This window comes from Nannobrachium achirus, assembly GCF_963921795.1.
Source record: "Nannobrachium achirus genome assembly, chromosome: 15".
In the NCBI taxonomy this organism is placed as follows: domain Eukaryota; kingdom Metazoa; phylum Chordata; class Actinopteri; order Myctophiformes; family Myctophidae; genus Nannobrachium; species Nannobrachium achirus.
Window position 1 is genome coordinate 49,579,008 of NC_137822.1, and position 25,576 is coordinate 49,604,583.

Below are 25,576 nucleotides of genomic sequence, written 5' to 3' on the forward strand. Positions count from 1 at the left end.
GGGTCCCTGCTTCATCTCTCTCTCAACTAAGGGGTCCCTGCTTCATCTCTCTCTAAGGGGTCCTTGCTTCATCTCTCTCTCTCAACTAAGGGGTCCCTGCTTCATCTCTCTCTCAACTAAGGGGTCCCTGCTTCATCTCTCTCTCAACTAAGGGGTCCCTGCTTCATCTCTCTCTCAACTAAGGGGTCCCTGCTTCATCTCTCTCTCAACTAAGGGGTCCCTGCTTCATCTCTCTCTCAACTAAGGGGTCCCTGCTTCATCTCTCTCTCAACTAAGGGGTCCCTGCTTCATCTCTCTCTCAACTAAGGGGTCCCTGCTTCATCTCTCTCTCAACTAAGGGGTCCCTGCTTCATCTCTCTCTCAGCTAAGGGGTCCCTGCTTCATCTCTCTCTCAACTAAGGGGTCCCTGCTTCATCTCTCTCAACTAAGGGGTCCCTGCTTCATCTCTCTCTCAGCTAAGGGGTCCCTGCTTCATCTCTCTCTCAACTAAGGGGTCCCTGCTTCATCTCTCTCTCAACTAAGGGGTCCCTGCTTCATCTCTCTCTCAACTAAGGGGTCCCTGCTTCATCTCTCTCTCTCAACTAAGGGGTCCCTGCTTCATCTCTCTCTCTCTCTCTCTCTCAACTAAGGGGTCCCTGCTTCATCTCTCTCTCAACTAAGGGGTCCCTGCTTCATCTCTCTCTCAACTAAGAGGTCCCTGCTTCATCTCTCTCTCAACTAAGGGGTCCCTGCTTCATCTCTCTCTCAACTAAGGGGTCCCTGCTTCATCCCTCTCTCAACTAAGGGGTCCCTGCTTCATCTCTATCTCAACTAAGGGGTCCCTGCTTCATCTCTCTCTCAACTAAGGGGTCCCTGCTTCATCTCTCTCTCAGCTAAGGGGTCCCTGCTTCATCTCTCTCTCAACTAAGGGGTCCCTGCTTCATCTCTCTCTAAGGGGTCCTTGCTTCATCTCTCTCTCTCAACTAAGGGGTCCCTGCTTCATCTCTCTCTCAACTAAGGGGTCCCTGCTTCATCTCTCTCTCAACTAAGGGGTCCCTGCTTCATCTCTCTCTCAACTAAGGGGTCCCTGCTTCATCTCTCTCTCAACTAAGGGGTCCCTGCTTCATCTCTCTCTCAACTAAGGGGTCCCTGCTTCATCTCTCTCTCAACTAAGGGGTCCCTGCTTCATCTCTCTCTCAACTAAGGGGTCCCTGCTTCATCTCTCTCTCAACTAAGGGGTCCCTGCTTCATCTCTCTCTCAACTAAGGGGTCCCTGCTTCATCTCTCTCTCAACTAAGGGGTCCCTGCTTCATCTCTCTCTCAGCTAAGGGGTCCCTGCTTCATCTCTCTCTCAACTAAGGGGTCCCTGCTTCATCTCTCTCTCAACTAAGGGGTCCCTGCTTCATCTCTCTCAACTAAGGGGTCCCTGCTTCATCTCTCTCTCAGCTAAGGGGTCCCTGCTTCATCTCTCTCTCAACTAAGGGGTCCCTGCTTCATCTCTCTCTCAACTAAGGGGTCCCTGCTTCATCTCTCTCTCAACTAAGGGGTCCCTGCTTCATCTCTCTCTCTCAACTAAGGGGTCCCTGCTTCATCTCTCTCTCTCTCTCTCTCAACTAAGGGGTCCCTGCTTCATCTCTCTCTCAACTAAGGGGTCCCTGCTTCATCTCTCTCTCAACTAAGAGGTCCCTGCTTCATCTCTCTCTCAACTAAGGGGTCCCTGCTTCATCTCTCTCTCAACTAAGGGGTCCCTGCTTCATCCCTCTCTCAACTAAGGGGTCCCTGCTTCATCTCTATCTCAACTAAGGGGTCCCTGCTTCATCTCTCTCTCAACTAAGGGGTCCCTGCTTCATCTCTCTCTCAGCTAAGGGGTCCCTGCTTCATCTCTCTCTCAACTAAGGGGTCCCTGCTTCATCTCTCTCTAAGGGGTCCTTGCTTCATCTCTCTCTCTCAACTAAGGGGTCCCTGCTTCATCTCTCTCTCAACTAAGGGGTCCCTGCTTCATCTCTCTCTCAACTAAGGGGTCCCTGCTTCATCTCTCTCTCAACTAAGGGGTCCCTGCTTCATCTCTCTCTCAACTAAGGGGTCCCTGCTTCATCTCTCTCTCAACTAAGGGGTCCCTGCTTCATCTCTCTCTCAACTAAGGGGTCCCTGCTTCATCTCTCTCTCAACTAAGGGGTCCCTGCTTCATCTCTCTCAACTAAGGGGTCCCTGCTTCATCTCTCTCTCAGCTAAGGGGTCCCTGCTTCATCTCTCTCTCAACTAAGGGGTCCCTGCTTCATCTCTCTCTCAACTAAGGGGTCCCTGCTTCATCTCTCTCTCAACTAAGGGGTCCCTGCTTCATCTCTCTCTCTCAACTAAGGGGTCCCTGCTTCATCTCTCTCTCAGCTAAGGGGTCCCTGCTTCATCTCTCTCTCAACTAAGGGGTCCCTGCTTCATCTCTCTCAACTAAGGGGTCCCTGCTTCATCTCTCTCTCAGCTAAGGGGTCCCTGCTTCATCTCTCTCTCAACTAAGGGGTCCCTGCTTCATCTCTCTCTCAACTAAGGGGTCCCTGCTTCATCTCTCTCTCAACTAAGGGGTCCCTGCTTCATCTCTCTCTCAACTAAGGGGTCCCTGCTTCATCTCTCTCTCTCTCAACTAAGGGGTCCCTGCTTCATCTCTCTCTCAACTAAGGGGTCCCTGCTTCATCTCTCTCTCAACTAAGGGGTCTCTGCTTCATCTCTCTCTCTCAACTAAGGGGTCCCTGCTTCATCTCTCTCTCTCAACTAAGGGGTCCCTGCTTCATCTCTCTCTCTCAACTAAGGGGTCCCTGCTTCATCTCTCTCTCAGCTAAGGGGTCCCTGCTTCATCTCTCTCTCAACTAAGGGGTCCCTGCTTCATCTCTCTCTCAACTAAGGGGTCCCTGCTTCATCTCTCTCTCAACTAAGGGGTCCCTGCTTCATCTCTCTCTCTCTCTCAACTAAGGGGTCCCTGCTTCATCTCTCTCTCAACTAAGGGGTCCCTGCTTCATCTCTCTCTCAACTAAGAGGTCCCTGCTTCATCTCTCTCTCAACTAAGGGGTCCCTGCTTCATCCCTCTCTCAACTAAGGGGTCCCTGCTTCATCTCTCTCTCAACTAAGGGGTCCCTGCTTCATCTCTCTCTCAACTAAGGGGTCCCTGCTTCATCTCTCTCTCAGCTAAGGGGTCCCTGCTTCATCCCTCTCTCAACTAAGGGGTCCCTGCTTCATCTCTCTCTCAACTAAGGGGTCCCTGCTTCATCTCTCTCTCTCAACTAAGGGGACCCTGCTTCATCTCTCTCTCAACTAAGGGGTCCCTGCTTCATCTCTCTCTCAGCTAAGGGGTCCCTGCTTCATCTCTCTCTCTCTCTCTCTCTCTCTCAACTAAGGGGTCCCTGCTTCATCTCTCTCTCAACTAAGGGGTCCCTGCTTCATCTCTCTCTCAACTAAGGGGTCCCTGCTTCATCTCTCTCTCAACTAAGGGGTCCCTGCTTCATCTCTCTCTCAGCTAAGGGGTCCCTGCTTCATCTCTCTCTCAGCTAAGGGGTCCCTGCTTCATCTCTCTCTCAACTAAGGGGTCCCTGCTTCATCTCTCTCTCAACTAAGGGGTCCCTGCTTCATCTCTCTCTCAGCTAAGGGGTCCCTGCTTCATCTCTCTCTCAGCTAAGGGGTCCCTGGTTCATCTCTCTCTCAACTAAGGGGTCCCTGCTTCATCTCTCTCTCTCAACTAAGGGGTCCCTGCTTCATCTCTCTCTCTCAACTAAGGGGTCCCTGCTTCATCTCTCTCTCTCAACTAATGGGTCCCTGCTTCATCTCTCTCTCAACTAAGGGGTCTCTGCTTCATCTCTCTCTCAACTAAGGGGTCCCTGCTTCATCTCTCTCTCAACTAAGGGGTCCCTGCTTCATCTCTCTCTCAACTAAGGGGTCCCTGCTTCATCTCTCTCTCAGCTAAGGGGTCCCTGCTTCATCTCTCTCTCAACTAAGGGGTCCCTGCTTCATCTCTCTCTCAACTAAGGGGTCCCTGCTTCATCTCTCTCTCAACTAAGGGGTCCCTGCCTCATCTCTCTCTCAACTAAGGGGTCCCTGCTTCATCTCTCTCTCAACTAAGGGGTCCTGCTTCATCTGTCTCTCAACTAAGGGGTCCCTGCTTCATCTCTCTCTCAACTAAGGGGTCCCTGCTTCATCTCTCTCTCAACTAAGGGGTCCCTGCTTCATCTCTCTCTCAACTAAGGGGTCCCTGCTTCATCTCTCTCTCAGCTAAGGGGTCCCTGCTTCATCTCTCTCTCAGCTAAGGGGTCCCTGCTTCATCTCTCTCTCAACTAAGGGGTCCCTGGCCTGAAAACGTTGAAGACCCCTGCATTAGTCATTAATTTCCAGGTGTTAATTGGAAGAAACATGTTTGGACCACTTTCTGAACTTGTGATTCAGAATTCTTGTGCTTCATCTCTCTCTCAGCTAAGGGGTCCCTGCTTCATCTCTCTCTCAGCTAAGGGGTCCCTGCTTCATCTCTCTCTCAACTAAGGGGTCCCTGCTTCTTCTCTCTCTCAACTAAGGGGTCCCTGCTTCATCTCTCTCTCAACTAAGGGGTCCCTGCTTCATCTCTCTCTCTCAACTAAGGGGTCCCTGCTTCATCTCTCTCTCTCAACTAAGGGGTCCCTGCTTCATCTCTCTCTCAACTAAGGGGTCCCTGCTTCATCTCTCTCTCAACTAAGGGGTCCCTGCTTCATCTCTCTCTCAACTAAGGGGTCCCTGCTTCATCTCTCTCTCAACTAAGGGGTCCCTGCTTCATCTCTCTCTCAACTAAGGGGTCCCTGCTTCATCTCTCTCTCAGCTAAGGGGTCCCTGCTTCATCTCTCTCTCAACTAAGGGGTCCCTGCTCATCTCTCTTCATCTCTCTCAACTAAGGGGTCCCTGGTTCATCTCTCTCTCTCTCAACTAAGGGGTCCCAGCTTCATCTCTCAACTAAGGGGTCCCTGCTTCATCTCTCTCTCAACTAAGGGGTCCCTGCTTCATCTCTCTCTCAACTAAGGGGTCCCTGCTTCATCTCTCTCTCAGCTAAGGGGTCCCTGCTTCATCTCTCTCTCAGCTAAGGGGTCCCTGCTTCATCTCTCTCTCAACTAAGGGGTCCCTGCTTCATCTCTCTCTCAACTAAGGGGTCCCTGCTTCATCTCTCTCTCAGCTAAGGGGTCCCTGCTTCATCTCTCTCTCAGCTAAGGGGTCCCTGCTTCATCTCTCTCTCAACTAAGGGGTCCCTGCTTCATCTCTCTCAACTAATGGGTCCCTGCTTCATCTCTCTCTCAGCTAAGGGGTCCCTGCTTCATCTCTCTCTCAACTAAGGGGTCCCTGCTTCATCTCTCTCTCAACTAAGGGGTCCCTGCTTCATCTCTCTCTCAACTAAGGGGTCCCTGCTTCATCTCTCTCTCAACTAAGGGGTCCCTGCTTCATCTCTCTCTCTCAACTAAGGGGTCCCTGCTTCATCTCTCTCTCAACTAAGGGGTCCCTGCTTCATCTCTCTCTCTCAACTAAGGGGTCCCTGCTTCATCTCTCTCTCAACTAAGGGGTCTCTGCTTCATCTCTCTCTCAACTAAGGGGTCCCTGCTTCATCTCTCTCTCAACTAAGGGGTCCCTGCTTCATCTCTCTCTCAACTAAGGGGTCCCTGCTTCATCTCTCTCTCAGCTAAGGGGTCCCTGCTTCATCTCTCTCTCAACTAAGGGGTCCCTGCTTCATCTCTCTCTCAACTAAGGGGTCCCTGCTTCATCTCTCTCTCAACTAAGGGGTCCCTGCTTCATCTCTCTCTCTCTCTCAACTAAGGGGTCCCTGCTTCATCTCTCTCTCTCTCTCTCTCAACTAAGGGGTCCCTGCTTCATCTCTCTCTCAACTAAGGGGTCCCTGCTTCATCTCTCTCTCAACTAAGAGGTCCCTGCTTCATCTCTCTCTCAACTAAGGGGTCCCTGCTTCATCTCTCTCTCAACTAAGGGGTCCCTGCTTCATCCATCTCTCAACTAAGGGGTCCCTGCTTCATCTCTCTCTCAACTAAGGGGTCCCTGCTTCATCTCTCTCTCAACTAAGGGGTCCCTGCTTCATCTCTCTCTCAGCTAAGGGGTCCCTGCTTCATCCCTCTCTCAACTAAGGGGTCCCTGCTTCATCTCTCTCTCAACTAAGGGGTCCCTGCTTCATCTCTCTCTCTCAACTAAGGGGACCCTGCTTCATCTCTCTCTCAACTAAGGGGTCCCTGCTTCATCTCTCTCTCAGCTAAGGGGTCCCTGCTTCATCTCTCTCTCTCTCAACTAAGGGGTCCCTGCTTCATCTCTCTCTCAACTAAGGGGTCCCTGCTTCATCTCTCTCTCAACTAAGGGGTCCCTGCTTCATCTCTCTCTCAACTAAGGGGTCCCTGCTTCATCTCTCTCTCAACTAAGGGGTCCCTGCTTCATCTCTCTCTCAACTAAGGGGTCCCTGCTTCATCTCTCTCTCTCAACTAAGGGGTCCCTGCTTCATCTCTCTCTCTCTCAACTAAGGGGTCCCTGCTTCATCTCTCTCTCTCAACTAAGGGGTCCCTGGTTCATCTCTCTCTCTCAACTAAGGGGTCCCTGCTTCATCTCTCAACTAAGGGGTCCCTGCTTCATCTCTCTCTCAACTAAGGGGTCCCTGCTTCATCTCTCTCTCAACTAAGGGGTCCCTGCTTCATCTCTCTCAACTAAGGGGTCCCTGCTTCATCTCTCTCTCAGCTAAGGGGTCCCTGCTTCATCTCTCTCTCAGCTAAGGGGTCCCTGCTTCATCTCTCTCTCAACTAAGGGGTCCCTGCTTCATCTCTCTCTCAACTAAGGGGTCCCTGCTTCATCTCTCTCTCAGCTAAGGGGTCCCTGCTTCATCTCTCTCTCAGCTAAGGGGTCCCTGCTTCATCTCTCTCTCAACTAAGGGGTCCCTGCTTCATCTCTCTCTCATCTCTCTCTCAACTAAGGGGTCCCTGCTTCATCTCTCTCTCAACTAAGGGGTCCCTGCTTCATCTCTCTCTCTCAACTAAGGGGTCCCTGCTTCATCTCTCTCTCTCTCAACTAATGGGTCCCTGCTTCATCTCTCTCTCAACTAAGGGGTCTCTGCTTCATCTCTCTCTCAACTAAGGGGTCCCTGCTTCATCTCTCTCTCAACTAAGGGGTCCCTGCTTCATCTCTCTCTCAACTAAGGGGTCCCTGCTTCATCTCTCTCTCAGCTAAGGGGTCCCTGCTTCATCTCTCTCTCAACTAAGGGGTCCCTGCTTCATCTCTCTCTCAACTAAGGGGTCCCTGCTTCATCTCTCTCTCAACTAAGGGGTCCCTGCCTCATCTCTCTCTCAACTAAGGGGTCCCTGCTTCATCTCTCTCTCAACTAAGGGGTCCCTGCTTCATCTCTCTCTCAACTAAGGGGTTCCAGGTCTCAACTAAGGGGTCCCTGCTTCATCTCTCTCTCAACTAAGGGGTCCCTGCTTCATCTCTCTCTCAACTAAGGGGTCCCTGCTTCATCTCTCTCTCAACTAAGGGGTCCCTGCTTCATCTCTCTCTCAATAAGGGGTCCCTGCTTCATCTCTCTCTCTCTCAACTAAGGGGTCCCTGCTTCATCTCTCTCTCTCTCAACTAAGGGGTCCCTGCTTCATCTCTCTCTCTCAACTAAGGGGTCCCTGGTTCATCTCTCTCTCTCAACTAAGGGGTCCCTGCTTCATCTCTCAACTAAGGGGTCCCTGCTTCATCTCTCTCTCAACTAAGGGGTCCCTGCTTCATCTCTCTCTCAACTAAGGGGTCCCTGCTTCATCTCTCTCAACTAAGGGGTCCCTGCTTCATCTCTCTCTCAGCTAAGGGGTCCCTGCTTCATCTCTCTCTCAGCTAAGGGGTCCCTGCTTCATCTCTCTCTCAACTAAGGGGTCCCTGCTTCATCTCTCTCTCAACTAAGGGGTCCCTGCTTCATCTCTCTCTCAGCTAAGGGGTCCCTGCTTCATCTCTCTCTCAGCTAAGGGGTCCCTGCTTCATCTCTCTCTCAACTAAGGGGTCCCTGCTTCATCTCTCTCTCAACTAAGGGGTCCCTGCTTCATCTCTCTCTCAACTAAGGGGTCCCTGCTTCATCTCTCTCTCTCAACTAAGGGGTCCCTGCTTCATCTCTCTCTCTCAACTAATGGGTCCCTGCTTCATCTCTCTCTCAACTAAGGGGTCTCTGCTTCATCTCTCTCTCAACTAAGGGGTCCCTGCTTCATCTCTCTCTCAACTAAGGGGTCCCTGCTTCATCTCTCTCTCAACTAAGGGGTCCCTGCTTCATCTCTCTCTCAGCTAAGGGGTCCCTGCTTCATCTCTCTCTCAACTAAGGGGTCCCTGCTTCATCTCTCTCTCAACTAAGGGGTCCCTGCTTCATCTCTCTCTCAACTAAGGGGTCCCTGCCTCATCTCTCTCTCAACTAAGGGGTCCCTGCTTCATCTCTCTCTCTCAACTAAGGGGTCCCTGCTTCATCTCTCTCTCAACTAAGGGGTCCCTGCTTCATCTCTCTCTCTCAACTAAGGGGTCCCTGCTTCATCTCTCTCTCAACTAAGGGGTCCCTGCTTCATCTCTCTCTCAACTAAGGGGTCCCTGCTTCATCTCTCTCTCAGCTAAGGGGTCCCTGCTTCATCTCTCTCTCAGCTAAGGGGTCCCTGCTTCATCTCTCTCTCAACTAAGGGGTCCCTGGCCTGAAAACGTTGAAGACCCCTGCATTAGTCATTAATTTCCAGGTGTTAATTGGAAGAAACATGTTTGGACCACTTTCTGAACTTGTGATTCAGAATTCATTCATTGGTCTTTCAAAAAAAAAAAAAAAAAATCAGCATTAGCTGTGAGGGGGAACCAAAACTCTGCTCTACGTTCCACTCTTTCTTTCTGACTCTCATTTGACGAGAAGGAAGAAAATCATCTACGAGCAGTTGAACCAAGCACTACCCAGAACCCACACGTGTCAAGATGTCGTTTGAAACCCAGAGGAGAGCAATTTCTCTCTCTCTCTCTCTCTCTCTCTCTCTCTCTCTCTCTCTCTCTCTCTCTCTCTCTCTCTCTCTCTCTCTCTCTCTCTCTCTCTCTCTCACACACACACACACACACACACACACACACACACACACACACACACACACACCAAGTGTCTTCAACAGGGGGTCCGGGACCCCTAGGGGGTCCTCAGAGTTACTACAGGGGGTCCTCCAAATCTTCTGTGATTTTTTTTTCTCCTTTTTTATATGAACCACTTAAATCCCAGCGTCCATATTCTCAGAACTTTAGCCAAAAATAGCAGATCTAGAAGCTCACAAGCTTGTAGATCGGCTATTTTCGTCAAAGAGATTTGAAAGAATGTCAAGTGTATTAAGTGTTGACGGTTGAAGTGGTTAAATACGTATCTGAAAACACAAATTGACATGAATCCAAAATACACTGATGATTGTGCTGTCAAACCGAATCTATGAACACGTTGTGGGGGTCCCCGTTTCATCGCTCTCTCAACTAAGGGGTCCTTGGCCTGAAAACGTTAAAGACCCCTGCTATAAAGGGAACTAAAAATGCTATCCTTAGATCGACAACAAGTGTTGTCCATATCTACATAAAAATGACTACTTAAAATGCATCTGACCCGTGCCGAGGCCCGACCCTTATATTTGCCACCGCTTTTTCCCCTCCTCCTTTTTTTTGAGGAAGTAAATTAATTATGAAAATACGTCCGCCTCTGTGTGTTCTATGTATGAAGTTAAAGCTTCCGACTCCCAAACCGCAGCTCTTAGCAAACGAGCCACGCTCTACAAACACTTCCTTCCTCCTGTCCCCGTATGATGACGTCCAATCATATAGCAGTTTCACCGCCGTTATGACGTACAGAGACGGAGCCAAAACAATAAATAAAAACAACCAAACCATGGGTGCAGGATGTGGAAAGATACGTGTAAGCCTATGATGCACAATATCCTAACAAACTGTACTTGAGCTCTTTTTCCATCTACAGCCAACTCTCTTCACCAAAAACAGCAGATCTACAAGCTCACTATGTGTCATGTTGTAACGCGTTGTGAGCTTGTAGATTGGCTGTTCTACCACTTTTTCTAGTCACATGTTCAAATACTGGATTGTGATTGGCTTAAAAGAGTGGTAAATGAGACAACTCTATGGAGCTGCTCAGAGTCCTCGGATGCGTTGTGATGCAAATGAGGCACATTTCCGAGATCAATGCGCCTCACAACGCATCCGGGGACTTTGAGAGTCGGAACACCTTTCCCCAACCATGGTCGCGGGCGTCCTATGTTTACTAGCGAACGTACTATCGTAATTTTTTGCAGTTTTATTCCATTGGATCCAATGCAATCCGCCAACTTTAAAGCCCCCTTTCTCTGAACCTATGCTTTTCTGGAAGCGATCAGCCTCTATTTGCGGCCGAAACTGTGCTTCTAACTAGCGTTAGCCTAGCTGTTAGCTCTGGTCCACGCGTCACCTGACCCGAAGTCATGCACCTCAGCAGGAGTTGGCACCATCTGGTGGTGGCATTTTTGTGTTTATGGGACTATTTGCTGTGGTGGCGAAGTTTATGTGTATTCTGAAACAATTAATGATTGTAACTGAAGATCCTTGCAAGTTACAACTGTGTTTTCTTTCATTTATTTGGAAAATGTGGTAGAAAAGCCTGGCGGCTCGTGCCACAACCCTGAAACAGTGGTAAATCAGCCAACAACCCACTCCCTCTCAGTAGTCTCTTAAGTCACTATGTGTGTGCAGAATTCCTACCACTAGGGGGCGCTGTTTTAATTAATGCATAATTAATTAGATGGATTAAAATATTTTAATTAATGAATAAATTAGTATAAATTAATTGAATAAAATTTTTTAAAATCTGCATATTTAATATAATCATAACTAATATTTTAAAGTGTTATGGTTTTATGTTTTATATTGTTGGTTTATAAGTTTTTAAAAGTACTACAGTATGCAAGAATGGAGGAGAGGAGGAGAGGAGGAGAAGAGAGGAAAGGGGGAAGGGGAGGGGGGGGTGATCATGAATGGGGAAATAACAGCCCCTCAAGGATGTCGCAAAAATCGGTTGACTGTGTGTGTGTGTGTGTGTGTGTGTGTGTGTGTGTGTGTGTGTGTGTGTGTGTGTGTGTGTGCGTGTGTGTGTGTGTGCGTATGTCTGCAACATCGCAACAACTATTTTTCGTTCTAATCAATACCTCCATTATTAAAAAATAGCCAATCTACAAACTCACAACATTACACTGCAATATCATATTATGCATTGTGTATCTGATATTTTAGGCATCAGTTCTACAGTGTTAACAACTTTATAGTAACTCTGAGGATATTATCTGACATTAAGCAATAAGCATATTTAACCACATGAACCCTTCTAGGCAAAAGCTTTATTGCTTATAATGTGTATGATTTGACACATTCACGAGGGGATACGGTCAGAAATGGTACTACAGTTGTATAGATTTATTAATAGTTTAATTCGTGTGCATGTCTTTGTGTGAGAGATAGAGTGGATGAGAGGAGAAGAGAGAGAGAGGAAAGGGTGGGGGTCATGAATTGGTGGTGGTGTGGAAATGACAACCCCCTCAAGGATGTCGCAAACTGTGTGTGTGTGTGATAGCCCCAATAGAAGCAGCAGATGGTCTATGGCTTATCTAATTTTAAAACTGTCCCCTGCCTCAAATCGTGACAGATGTAGAATATCGCTTGGGTCATTGCATCAACATTGTTGAGTCAATGAGGGTATTGCTGGTTATGTGAAATAAATGCATTGTGACAATCAATGGCTTGCGTTGTGACAATTGCATCAATATATCATTGCGTGATACTGTATATTTGATGCAATGTGATGTAGGCTAAGCATTTGGCTTGCGTCGTTTATTTGTTTTATGACTTTTTATTTTTCTTTCTTTTATAATGTAGCGTAGTCTTAGATGTTAACACCTTTAAGTAACATGCATAATAGAATGAAATAGTATTTAAAACTATAGGAAAGCGTATAATTAGCGTAGCGAGATACCATCATCATCATCAAAAAACAAAACAAAAAACAAAAACAAAAAAAAAACAAAAAACGCTACACTATAATGGAAAGTAATTAAGCATATTTACTTAAGTAACCTATAATCTGAATACCAAACTACTACATTGTAACATAATATAACTTTAACTAAAAATAAAAACATTTATGCCTGATAATCAAACGTAGTTTTATATTGAGCAATCATTTTAATGGGTAGGGGGGGTGGGGGGCTAGTAGAGGGAGGGGGGGGTTATGGGTTGTAGGGGGGCTTTATTTGGTTGGTTAATTATGAGGAAGTAACGACATAGTATTGCATAACCGTACGTAATTTGTATATAGTCTACTGGTTTTTGAGATACTTGACAAGGAGAGTAAATCTTTTTTTTGAAGTGTCTTACTTGTCTTGCGGTCGCTACATCACGTTCTACCCGCATCTAATTTGTTCCTGGATCTCTAACGATGGCTGATGGACGAGATGGTAAGTTCTTCATTCTAATATAGCCTATATATATATATATGTATATATATATATATGTATTAAGATAAAGAATGTTTATACATATATAATTGTTATATTACTATATTTTATTTTTATCATGTTTAATAAGCTATCTACTATTCTTCTCTCTCATTGTGTCAGACAGACTACCTGGTGAATGGTGCTTGAACCCTCGTAAAAGGGGGAGGATTGGCCCTGGAATCGCATTGAAACGAATCAGAACAGGTATGTCTATAGTGAATATATTTTAAATAATACTGAATTTTTTATCGCTACATTTTGTACGTGATACATGATATGTATATGCGAGTGTGTGTGTGTGTGTGTGTGTGTGTGTGTGTGTGTGCGGGCATACATGTATTAGAAGGAAAATATCTATATATTAAACGAATTTTCTTCTTTCTACATTTCTACAGAGCAACAACATGACACGGAGCGGGCCTCTACATCAGCGGAAAACAACGCACATACGCTGATCAATCCGACTACCGAGGAGCCGTCCACATCTGATGAGAACATCGCACGGGCATCTGGTATGTACAGCGTTATGAATGTAGCCTTAATAGACCCTATTGTTTACAAACGATGCCCCCTTGTGGATGGGTGATGTTACTACATGATATTATCCTTGATAGCTGTTATGGGTAGTTTGTATAGAGTATTGTCGCGCTGACGTCACTCGTTCGCGACTCTCTTTCGTACATTTACTAGTTGGGCTCTGCCAGCTATGGCTGTGTTTAGCCATTAGCTTACTATGCCTTACTCTAACCATAACCCTAACCTCCATGAATGATGTTTTGATTTTTGAATCAATCAATCAATCGATGCTACGTTATTGTGGTTCAAAGCGACCGCTTGTTCAAGCCTACGTCACAAGGCAAGCGCTCCGTTTCTCTATATAACCGTAACATATACATTGCTTCCTACATAGAATGGATGTTTATTACCGTATTGGTCCATATATACTACGATATTTTATTCTAATAAACATATCCTCATAATAGAGAGGTACGTTATGTATGCAGCGTTCAGATTTCGCTGAGCAGTTTGTAGACAGTGTACGGTAAGTCGTCGTTACGGTGTTACCGTACACTGTCTACAAACTGCGCAGTGAAATTTGGCTGCTGCTTATTTCACGTTCTGTTTGACAAGTCGGTTGACTACCAAGGCGCGTGTGTGTGCGATGTCTTTGCGAACATCGGTGTGAATGACGGTCACACATGAGATCTTTAGCGTGGAAGTTTAATCCAAACAGTACATGTAGCCCCAATGAAAGCTAATGTGGCTGTCTAGCAGCCTATGGTTCTTGTATACAAATTCGTTAATGCAATACAATACAGCAGAATGTTATCTCTGTATGAGGTTTCTATGATGATTTTCCAATAAAAACGTTTTTCTTTATAAATAACCTAATATATATTATATCATATTTATATTGTTTTCAAAAAAATTAAAAATAAAAAATAAAAAATATATATATATATATATATACAGTAGGGTGTAACCTATAAAATGTCCACTAGATGGCACCAATGTGTATACAGTAGGGTGTAACCTATAAAATGTCCACTAGATGGTCCCCAATGTATATACAGTAGGGTGTAACCTATAAAATGTCCACTAGATGGTACCAATGTATATACAGTAGGGTGTAACCTATAAAATGTCCACTATATGGCACCAATGTATATACAGTAGGGTGTAGTATACATTATGTGTACTAGGTGTTGACATACTATTATATCCTCATGCGATTGTATTGTCTATAAACAACTATATAGAGTGTGTGTATGTGTGTATGTGTGTGTGTGTGTGTGTGTGTGTGTGTGTGTGTGTGTGTGTGTGTGTGTGTGTGTGTGTGTGTGTGTGTGTGTGTGTGTGTGCGCGCATACATGTATTAGAAGGAAAATAACTATATATTAAACGATTTTCTTCTTTCTACAATTCTACAGAGCAACAACATGACACGGAGCGGGCCTCTACATCAGCTGAAAACAACGCGCATACGCTGATCAATCCGACTACCGAGGAGCCGTCCACATCTGATGAGAACATTGATATCCACATTGATATCAACGCATTCGTGGAATCTGTCAATGCTGTAGCTGTCATATCGACACCAGTGAGTAATCATCTATACGAAATCGAGGGTATAATTCTATCTGATGCTGTATACACTGGAGATGAAGTATTTAGTCAAATGTACCATGCTAATGGTATGCATGATGTCTTAAACGGTACTGTGGATTCAAATCTTGTAAGGGGTTTTATATCACCCCGTGGGGATCACAATAATTATTCCGGGGTGACTGGTCATAGTGTCAATGAGTTTGATGCTGAGCGTGAGCATACACCAGTTCCTTATGGGAATTCATTTGAAGGTGTCATTTTTCCTAACGAACCTCACAATCTTAACGAGCTTGAGATTACAGTCATAAACACACCCTCTGCCCTTGAAGAGAGGCCCTTATCTGATTACGATTGGAGTGCCGATGAGTATCATTCCTCGCGTGAACATACCCCTGAATATAGCCCTGCGCCTTTTCTATCTGTCTATGAGCAATCATATAACGGATATATCTATCCTGATGAACCTCACAATCTTGACGAACTTGGGATCACAGTTCAAAGCATACCTACCAGTGTAGAAGAGCATCTTGTTTCTGACAGTTCTGACGAAGAGTCACATGTTTCTGACAGTTCTGACGAAGAGTCACATGTTTCTGACACCTCTGACGATGATATAGATAGCCCTGATAATTCTATACCATGTAATCAGGAGGGTGTGACGAATGCTAATACTATAGTGACGATACATTCTGCATTTGAATCATCTGCACCCGATCTGAATGCTGCTGAGCAGATTCCGTCCACATCTGCTGTACCGATATTCTCTCTGAATGCTGCTGCGCAGATTCCATCTGCTTCTGGTATACCGATATTCTCTCTGAATGCTGCTGAGCAGATTCCGTCCACATCTGCTGTACCGATATTCTCTCTGAATGCTGCTGAGAAATAACGTGAAATAATAGAGAGGTACGTTATGTATGCAGCAGCCAAATTTCACTGCGCAGTTTGTAGACAGTGTACGGTAACACCGTAACGACGACTTACCGTACACTGTCTACAAACTGCTCAGCGAAATCTGAACGCTGCATACATAACGTACCTCTCTATTATGAGGATATGTTTATTAGAATAAAATATCGTAGTATATATGGACCAATACGGTAATAAACATCCATTCTATGTAGGAAGCAATGTATATGTTACGGTTATATAGAGAAACGGAGCGCTTGCCTTGTGACGTAGGCTTGAACAAGCGGTCGCTTTGAACCACAATAACGTAGCATCGATTGATTGATTGATTCAAAAATCAAAACATCATTCATGGAGGTTAGGGTTATGGTTAGAGTAAGGCATAGTAAGCTAATGGCTAAACACAGCCATAGCTGGCAGAGCCCAACTAGTAAATGTACGAAAGAGAGTCGCGAACGAGTGACGTCAGCGCGACAATACTCTATACAAACTACCCATAACAGCTATCAAGGATAATATCATGTAGTAACATCACCCATCCACAAGGGGGCATCGTTTGTAAACAATAGGGTCTATTAAGGCTACATTCATAACGCTGTACATACCAGATGCCCGTGCGATGTTCTCATCAGATGTGGACGGCTCCTCGGTAGTCGGATTGATCAGCGTATGTGCGTTGTTTTCCGCTGATGTAGAGGCCCGCTCCGTGTCATGTTGTTGCTCTGTAGAAATGTAGAAAGAAGAAAATTCGTTTAATATATAGATATTTTCCTTCTAATACATGTATGCCCGCACACACACACACACACACACACACACACACACACACACACTCGCATATACATATCATGTATCACGTACAAAATGTAGCGATAAAAAATTCAGTATTATTTAAAATATATTCACTATAGACATACCTGTTCTGATTCGTTTCAATGCGATTCCAGGGCCAATCCTCCCCCTTTTACGAGGGTTCAAGCACCATTCACCAGGTAGTCTGTCTGACACAATGAGAGAGAAGAATAGTAGATAGCTTATTAAACATGATAAAAATAAAATATAGTAATATAACAATTATATATGTATAAACATTCTTTATCTTAATACATATATATATATATACATATATATATATATAGGCTATATTAGAATGAAGAACTTACCATCTCGTCCATCAGCCATCGTTAGAGATCCAGGAACAAATTAGATGCGGGTAGAACGTGATGTAGCGACCGCAAGACAAGTAAGACACTTCAAAAAAAAGATTTACTCTCCTTGTCAAGTATCTCAAAAACCAGTAGACTATAGTAGTCTCTTAAGTCACTATGTGTGTGCAGAATTCCTACCACTAGGGGGCGCTGTTTTAATTAATGCATAATTAATTAGATGGATTAAAATATTTTAATTAATGAATAAATTAGTATAAATTAATTGAATAAAAAATTTTAAAATCTGCATATTTAATATAATCATAACTAATATTTTAAAGTGTTATGGTTTTATGTTTTATATTGTTGGTTTATAAGTTTTTAAAAGTGCTACAGTATGCAAGAATGGAGGAGAGGAGGAGAGGAGGGGAGAGAGAGAGAGGAAAGGGGGCAGGGGAGGGGGTTGGTGGGGGGTAAATGTGACAGCAATCATGGATGTCACAATAATCGGTTGACTGTGTGTGTGCGTATGTCTGCAACATTGCAACAACTATTTTTCGTTCTAATCAATACCTCCATTATTAAATAGATATAATATAATAATATAGACACTCTGAGGATATTATCTGATTTTATCGCTTTTAATGTATGCCTATCAGATTTGACACAATTGCGATGGGGTATGCGTAAATTGATCCTCTAGTGGACATTGATACGGTGATAAATGGTACTGCAGCTGTGAAGACTTAATTGTTAAATTGTTTAATTCGTGTGCATGTCTTTGTGTGAGAGATAGAGTGGATGAGAGGAGAAGAGAGAGAGAGGAAAGGGTGGGGGGGGGAATGTGTGTGTTTACACTATGTGTCGCAAACTGTGTGTGTGTGTGTGTGTGATAGCCCCAATAGAAGCAGCAGATGGTCTTAGGCTTATCTAATTTTAAAACTGTCCCCTGCCTCAAATCGTGACTTTGCTTTACTAGTGACATTGCATGACATGGTTGGGGCAATGGTATATTGTAAGTTGTATGTGTAATAGTTATTGTACAACTTCTAGATCATCTGTGTCTGTCCATCTGTTTGCTGTTTGACCGCACAGACATCAGTGTATTTTGGAGTCATGTCAATGGCTCTTTTTCATATATTTAACCACTTGAGCCATCATTACCTAATAAATTGGTATTATAATATGTACTCGGTCTGCTATTTTGTCCCCTACACCAAACCTCTTTGCGAAAATAGCCAATCTGCAAGCTCACAACGTCTCGCAGTGCGAAACATTGTATGCATGTAGATCTGCTATTTTTGTGTACAGTTCTACAGTGTTAATATAAAATGATTGGAAGCTTTTGAGGACCCCCTTTACTAACTCTGAAGCCCTTAGTTGATATTAAACCTACATTATAATTTAGTTTCATCTACACCTGTGATTTCAAAACCCTTCCACCCATGCATAGTCATATTGGGTACTGTATGACAGGGTGCACAAATATATTTCCTTATCAAGGTATCTAATTACCCTTATCTGACCCCTCACAGATGACACCAAGAGGGTACTCTATATCTTTATCTCTGATCATACTAGCAGTAGCTGATCTGTTATTTGAAAGTGTTACACGACAATCAACCTTTCGATAAAACATAATATGATCATAGGCCATACCATGGTTTTATAGGGTAAAAAGAAATAAAATCATGTGTAAAAGTAGGTGAAATAACTACATGTTGTACCAAGTGTCCCAACTGTGCTTAGTTAATCCTAAACTTCCTCATTTTTCACAAGTATTCTTATCTACACTACCCAGATGACACCAAGTAGGGTACTATGCTATCTTTATCTCTTATCACACTAACATTAGGTAGCATGTTATTTGAAAGCTTCTCATAACTAATCAGCCATTCGATAAAATATAATGTGATCATAGGCCATACCATGGTTTTATAGGGTAAAAATAAATAAAATCAACGTTTAAGTAAATGATATAACTACATATGTTTGCTAAGGGTCCCAACTGTGCTTAGTTAATCCATTTCTTCTATACAAAGTTCCTCATTCTTCAACCACCAAGTTTTTTCTTATCTAATTTTCATCACAGATACTAGGAAAGAGCTTTTAATATAATCACTAACAGAGTTCTGAGGTATTTGTTCTTCAACCCATTCTGTACGGACATGGGAGGTTTTTCGGGGTTTTTTACTGACACTAGAAAACAAAATCATTGCATTTTGTTTTCTAGTGTCAGTAAAAAACCCCGAAAAACCTCCCATGTCCGTTCAGAATAGGCATTTGTCTTGTGACAGTGCCTAGAGTCACTTCATCTATAGAAGCCCCTGCCACACTCCCATTACCCACAGATTGTTCCCCACCCAGCTGGATCGGTGTAACAAGCATGTCATTATCTGTGTTTGTATGAGTTGCTTCTACAGAATCTGCACATGAACTACTTTCCCCCTCCCCAGACATATCCCAGTCCATTGCATCATCATCATCATCATCACTGATGGTGATGACATTGTCATCATTAGGCATTCCTCTACCAATCTGATTGGGTAATACATGCATATCAATATCTGTGTGTACACATGAACTGCTTGAACTGTTTTCTCCCACGATATAGCACTCGTCGTCATCATCACTAGTGTATTGAATATTAATAATATCATCAAATGATGATGAAGGGGATGTATTAGATAAAATATCATTACTTGCGGTATCTATATATAACTGTCTTAAACGAGCTTCAAAATCTAATTGCTGATGTAGTGAGTCTATCATCTCAGGTTCAATATCGTTAAAGATATTAGCCATTATTACAGAGTGGGTGTACTATTTAGTACTAGAAAAAAAAAATAATAATAATAATAATAAAAAAAAAAAAAAAAAAAAAAATAATAATAATAATAACGAACACGTATCAAACTACTTTTTCAGGAATTTCTGGTGAGCCTCTGTAACCATTGCAGCCATGTCTCTACTAGACCTATGTGCTTGTTTAAGGTTAAGCATTAATCTGCTAATTGAAGCCATGTGTTCAGGAATATTCAGATCAGTTATTGTATTGGTTAATTCATCCAATTTCACTGATGCGCTGCAGATGATTACCCCCTGAGAATTCAAATGGATATTCTGCGCGTCTTGATTTTCATGTGATTTGTGCAGAGACTGTGTAACTGCATCTAATTGTGTACATTGTGTAGCCTGTGCTTCACGTGTATCAATAACAATAGCCTTTAGACCGTCGATCTGTGCACGGTGTGTTGCATGTCCATTAACCAATGCATTAATACCAGCAGTAAGGACACACACCCCCTCAACCAACTGTGTGAGACGCTGATCTTCTTGCGATTCCCTCAATGCATTGGTTAGTGTGTCTATTTTTGTACACTGTGTGGCCACTGTATTACGAGCATCGGTAACAATTGAATTTAGACTTTCGATTTGGGTTCGTTGCTCTGCATGGACATTAATCAATGTATTAACTCTAGCAGTAAGATCTTGATTGCTATCTGCGATCACTTCGATCATTTGTGTTAGGTGTGCAACGTTTCTCTTTAGACCAGTTATCTCGTCATGGTTATTAGGGACTGGGGTAGCAACATGGTTAACGACTGGAGGTCTCTGAATATTTATTATAGGACGATTGAACAAATCTAGCACAGAGTCTGGGGCCGATCTGGGATCGATATTAACATTTTGGGTATTTAGAGACACTTCTGATCCTGATAATATGGACTCTACCCCCTCTGCAGCATTCAGAGGCCACAGATGTGGCAATGCAGATGTGGACGGAATCTGCTCAGCAGCATTCAGAGAGAATATCGGTACAGCAGATGTGGACGGAATCTGCTCAGCAGCATTCAGAGAGAATATCGGTATACCAGAAGCAGATGGAATCTGCGCAGCAGCATTCAGAGAGAATATCGGTACAGCAGATGTGGACGGAATCTGCTCAGCAGCATTCAGATCGGGTGCAGATGATTCAAATGCAGAATGTATCGTCACTATAGTATTAGCATTCGTCACACCCTCCTGATTACATGGTATAGAATTATCAGGGCTATCTATATCATCGTCAGAGGTGTCAGAAACATGTGACTCTTCGTCAGAACTGTCAGAAACATGTGACTCTTCGTCAGAACTGTCAGAAACAAGATGCTCTTCTACACTGGTAGGTATGCTTTGAACTGTGATCCCAAGTTCGTCAAGATTGTGAGGTTCATCAGGATAGATATATCCGTTATATGATTGCTCATAGACAGATAGAAAAGGCGCAGGGCTATATTCAGGGGTATGTTCACGCGAGGAATGATACTCATCGGCACTCCAATCGTAATCAGATAATAATAATAATAATAATAATAATAATATAATAATAATAATAATAATAATAATAATAATATGGCCCCACGCCTTCGGGACTGTTTATCACAGTACATTTGCACATACGTGAAATTTGTTCTCTGCATTTTACCCATCCTATAACAACTAGGAGCAGTGAGCAGCCATATACGGCGCTCGGGGAGCAATTATGGGTTAAGGTCTTGCTCAGGGACGCATTGACACATTGCTGCCTGACCGGGAATCGAACCGGGGACAACCAGGGGAACTGGTTCCCCAGGCAGGCTCCCTAACCACTCAGCTATGGTCACCCACAGGCCTAAGGGCCTCTCTTCAAGGGCAGAGGGTGTGTTTATGACTGTAATCTCAAGCTCGTTAAGATTGTGAGGTTCGTTAGGAAAAATGACACCTTCAAATGAATTCCCATAAGGAACTGGTGTATGCTCACGCTCAGCATCAAACTCATTGACACTATGACCAGTCACCCCGGAATAATTATTGTGATCCCCACGGGGTGATATAAAACCCCTTACAAGATTTGAATCCACAGTACCGTTTAAGACATCATGCATACCATTAGCATGGTACATTTGACTAAATACTTCATCTCCAGTGTATACAGCATCAGATAGAATTATACCCTCGATTTCGTATAGATGATTACTCACTGGTGTCGATATGACAGCTACAGCATTGACAGATTCCACGAATGCGTTGATATCAATGTGGATATCAATGTTCTCATCAGATGTGGACGGCTCCTCGGTAGTCGGATTGATCAGCGTATGCGCGTTGTTTTCAGCTGATGTAGAGGCCCGCTCCGTGTCATGTTGTTGCTCTGTAGAATTGTAGAAAGAAGAAAATCGTTTAATATATAGTTATTTTCCTTCTAATACATGTATGCGCGCACACATACACACACACACACACACACACACACACACACACACACACACACACACACACACACACACACATACACACATACACACACTCTATATAGTTGTTTATAGACAATACAATCGCATGAGGATATAATAGTATGTCAACACCTAGTACACATAATGTATACTACACCCTACTGTATATACATTGGTGCCATATAGTGGACATTTTATAGGTTACACCCTACTGTATATACATTGGTACCATCTAGTGGACATTTTATAGGTTACACCCTACTGTATATACATTGGGGACCATCTAGTGGACATTTTATAGGTTACACCCTACTGTATACACATTGGTGCCATCTAGTGGACATTTTATAGGTTACACCCTACTGTATATATATATATATATATTTTTTTTTTTTTTTTATTATTATTTTTTTTGAAAACAATATAAATATGATATAATATATATTAGGTTATTTATAAAGAAAAACGTTTTTATTGGAAAATCATCATAGAAACCTCATACAGAGATAACATTCTGCTGTATTGTATTGCATTAACGAATTTGTATACAAGAACCATAGGCTGCTAGACAGCCACATTAGCTTTCATTGGGGCTACATGTACTGTTTGGATTAAACTTCCACGCTAAAGATCTCATGTGTGACCGTCATTCACACCGATGTTCGCAAAGACATCGCACACACACGCGCCTTGGTAGTCAACCGACTTGTCAAACAGAACGTGAAATAAGCAGCAGCCAAATTTCACTGCGCAGTTTGTAGACAGTGTACGGTAACACCGTAACGACGACTTACCGTACACTGTCTACAAACTGCTCAGCGAAATCTGAACGCTGCATACATAACGTACCTCTCTATTATGAGGATATGTTTATTAGAATAAAATATCGTAGTATATATGGACCAATACGGTAATAAACATCCATTCTATGTAGGAAGCAATGTATATGTTACGGTTATATAGAGAAACGGAGCGCTTGCCTTGTGACGTAGGCTTGAACAAGCGGTCGCTTTGAACCACAATAACGTAGCATCGATTGATTGATTGATTCAAAAATCAAAACATCATTCATGGAGGTTAGGGTTATGGTTAGAGTAAGGCATAGTAAGCTAATGGCTAAACACAGCCATAGCTGGCAGAGCCCAACTAGTAAATGTACGAAAGAGAGTCGCGAACGAGTGACGTCAGCGCGACAATACTCTATACAAACTACCCATAACAGCTATCAAGGATAATATCATGTAGTAACATCACCCATCCACAAGGGGGCATCGTTTGTAAACAATAGGGTCTATTAAGGCTACATTCATAACGCTGTACATACCAGATGCCCGTGCGATGTTCTCATCAGATGTGGACGGCTCCTCTGTAGTTGGATTGATCAGCGTATGTGCGTTGTTTTCCGCTGATGTAGAGGCCCGCTCCGTGTCATGTTGTTGCTCTGTAGAAATGTAGAAAGAAGAAAATTTGTTTAATATATAGATATTTTCCTTCTAATACATGTATGCCCGCACACACACACACACACACACACACACACACACTCGCATATACATATCATGTATCACGTACAAAATGTAGCGATAAAAAATTCAGTATTATTTAAAATATATTCACTATAGACATACCTGTTCTGATTCGTTTCAATGCGATTCCAGGGCCAATCCTCCCCCTTTTACGAGGGTTCAAGCACCATTCACCAGGTAGTCTGTCTGACACAATGAGAGAGAAGAATAGTAGATAGCTTATTAAACATGATAAAAATAAAATATAGTAATATAACAATTATATATGTATAAACATTCTTTATCTTAATACATATATATATATATACATATATATATATATAGGCTATATTAGAATGAAGAACTTACCATCTCGTCCATCAGCCATCGTTAGAGATCCAGGAACAAATTAGATGCGGGTAGAACGTGATGTAGCGACCGCAAGACAAGTAAGACACTTCAAAAAAAAGATTTACTCTCCTTGTCAAGTATCTCAAAAACCAGTAGACTATATACAAATTACGTACGGTTATGCAATACTATGTCGTTACTTCCTCATAATTAACCAACCAAATAAAGCCCCCCTACAACCCATAACCCCCCCCCTCCCTCTACTAGCCCCCCACCCCCCCTACCCATTAAAATGATTGCTCAATATAAAACTACGTTTGATTATCAGGCATAAATGTTTTTATTTTTAGTTAAAGTTATATTATGTTACAATGTAGTAGTTTGGTATTCAGATTATAGGTTACTTAAGTAAATATGCTTAATTACTTTCCATTATAGTGTAGCGTTTTTTTTTTTTTTTTTTTTTTGTTTTTTGTTTTGTTTTTTGATGATGATGATGGTATCTCGCTACGCTAATTATACGCTTTCCTATAGTTTTAAATACTATTTCATTCTATTATGCATGTTACTTAAAGGTGTTAACATCTAAGACTACGCTACATTATAAAAGAAAGAAAAATAAAAAGTCATAAAACAAATAAACGACGCAAGCCAAATGCTTAGCCTACATCACATTGCATCAAATATACAGTATCACGCAATGATATATTGATGCAATTGTCACAACGCAAGCCATTGATTGTCACAATGCATTTATTTCACATAACCAGCAATACCCTCATTGACTCAACAATGTTGATGCAATGACCCAAGCGATATTCTACATCTGTCACGATTTGAGGCAGGGGACAGTTTTAAAATTAGATAAGCCATAGACCATCTGCTGCTTCTATTGGGGCTATCACACACACACACAGTTTGCGACATCCTTGAGGGGGTTGTCATTTCCACACCACCACCAATTCATGACCCCCACCCTTTCCTCTCTCTCTCTTCTCCTCTCATCCACTCTATCTCTCACACAAAGACATGCACACGAATTAAACTATTAATAAATCTATACAACTGTAGTACCATTTCTGACCGTATCCCCTCGTGAATGTGTCAAATCATACACATTATAAGCAATAAAGCTTTTGCCTAGAAGGGTTCATGTGGTTAAATATGCTTATTGCTTAATGTCAGATAATATCCTCAGAGTTACTATAAAGTTGTTAACACTGTAGAACTGATGCCTAAAATATCAGATACACAATGCATAATATGATATTGCAGTGTAATGTTGTGAGTTTGTAGATTGGCTATTTTTTAATAATGGAGGTATTGATTAGAACGAAAAATAGTTGTTGCAATGTTGCAGACATACGCACACACACAGTCAACCGATTATTGTGACATCCATGATTGCTGTCACATTTACCCCCCACCAACCCCCTCCCCTGCCCCCTTTCCTCTCTCTCTCTCCCCTCCTCTCCTCCTCTCCTCCATTCTTGCATACTGTAGCACTTTTAAAAACTTATAAACCAACAATATAAAACATAAAACCATAACACTTTAAAATATTAGTTATGATTATATTAAATATGCAGATTTTAAAAATTTTTATTCAATTAATTTATACTAATTTATTCATTAATTAAAATATTTTAATCCATCTAATTAATTATGCATTAATTAAAACAGCGCCCCCTAGTGGTAGGAATTCTGCACACACATAGTGACTTAAGAGACTACTCCTCTCATGGTAAATGGCTTACTTTTGGTGAACATTCCCCCCAGAATAGGGA

The 25,576-nt window shown here is 43.1% G+C and overlaps 1 protein-coding gene across 1 annotated transcript in view; it reads right to left on the reverse strand.

Moving 5' to 3' along the window:
* ap3b1a (adaptor related protein complex 3 subunit beta 1a) overlaps nucleotides 1-23,826 on the reverse strand; it is a gene marked incomplete at its 5' end in the record, with an annotated part of 85,272 nt that extends 61,446 nt beyond the window's left edge. The window contains 2 exons of the mRNA XM_080743696.1: nucleotides 23,258-23,374; nucleotides 23,808-23,826. Coding sequence (XP_080599822.1) covers nucleotides 23,258-23,374; nucleotides 23,808-23,826 — 136 coding nt within the window. The remainder of the gene's footprint in view (nucleotides 1-23,257; nucleotides 23,375-23,807) is intronic.
* Between the last annotated feature and the right edge of the window lie 1,750 nt (nucleotides 23,827-25,576).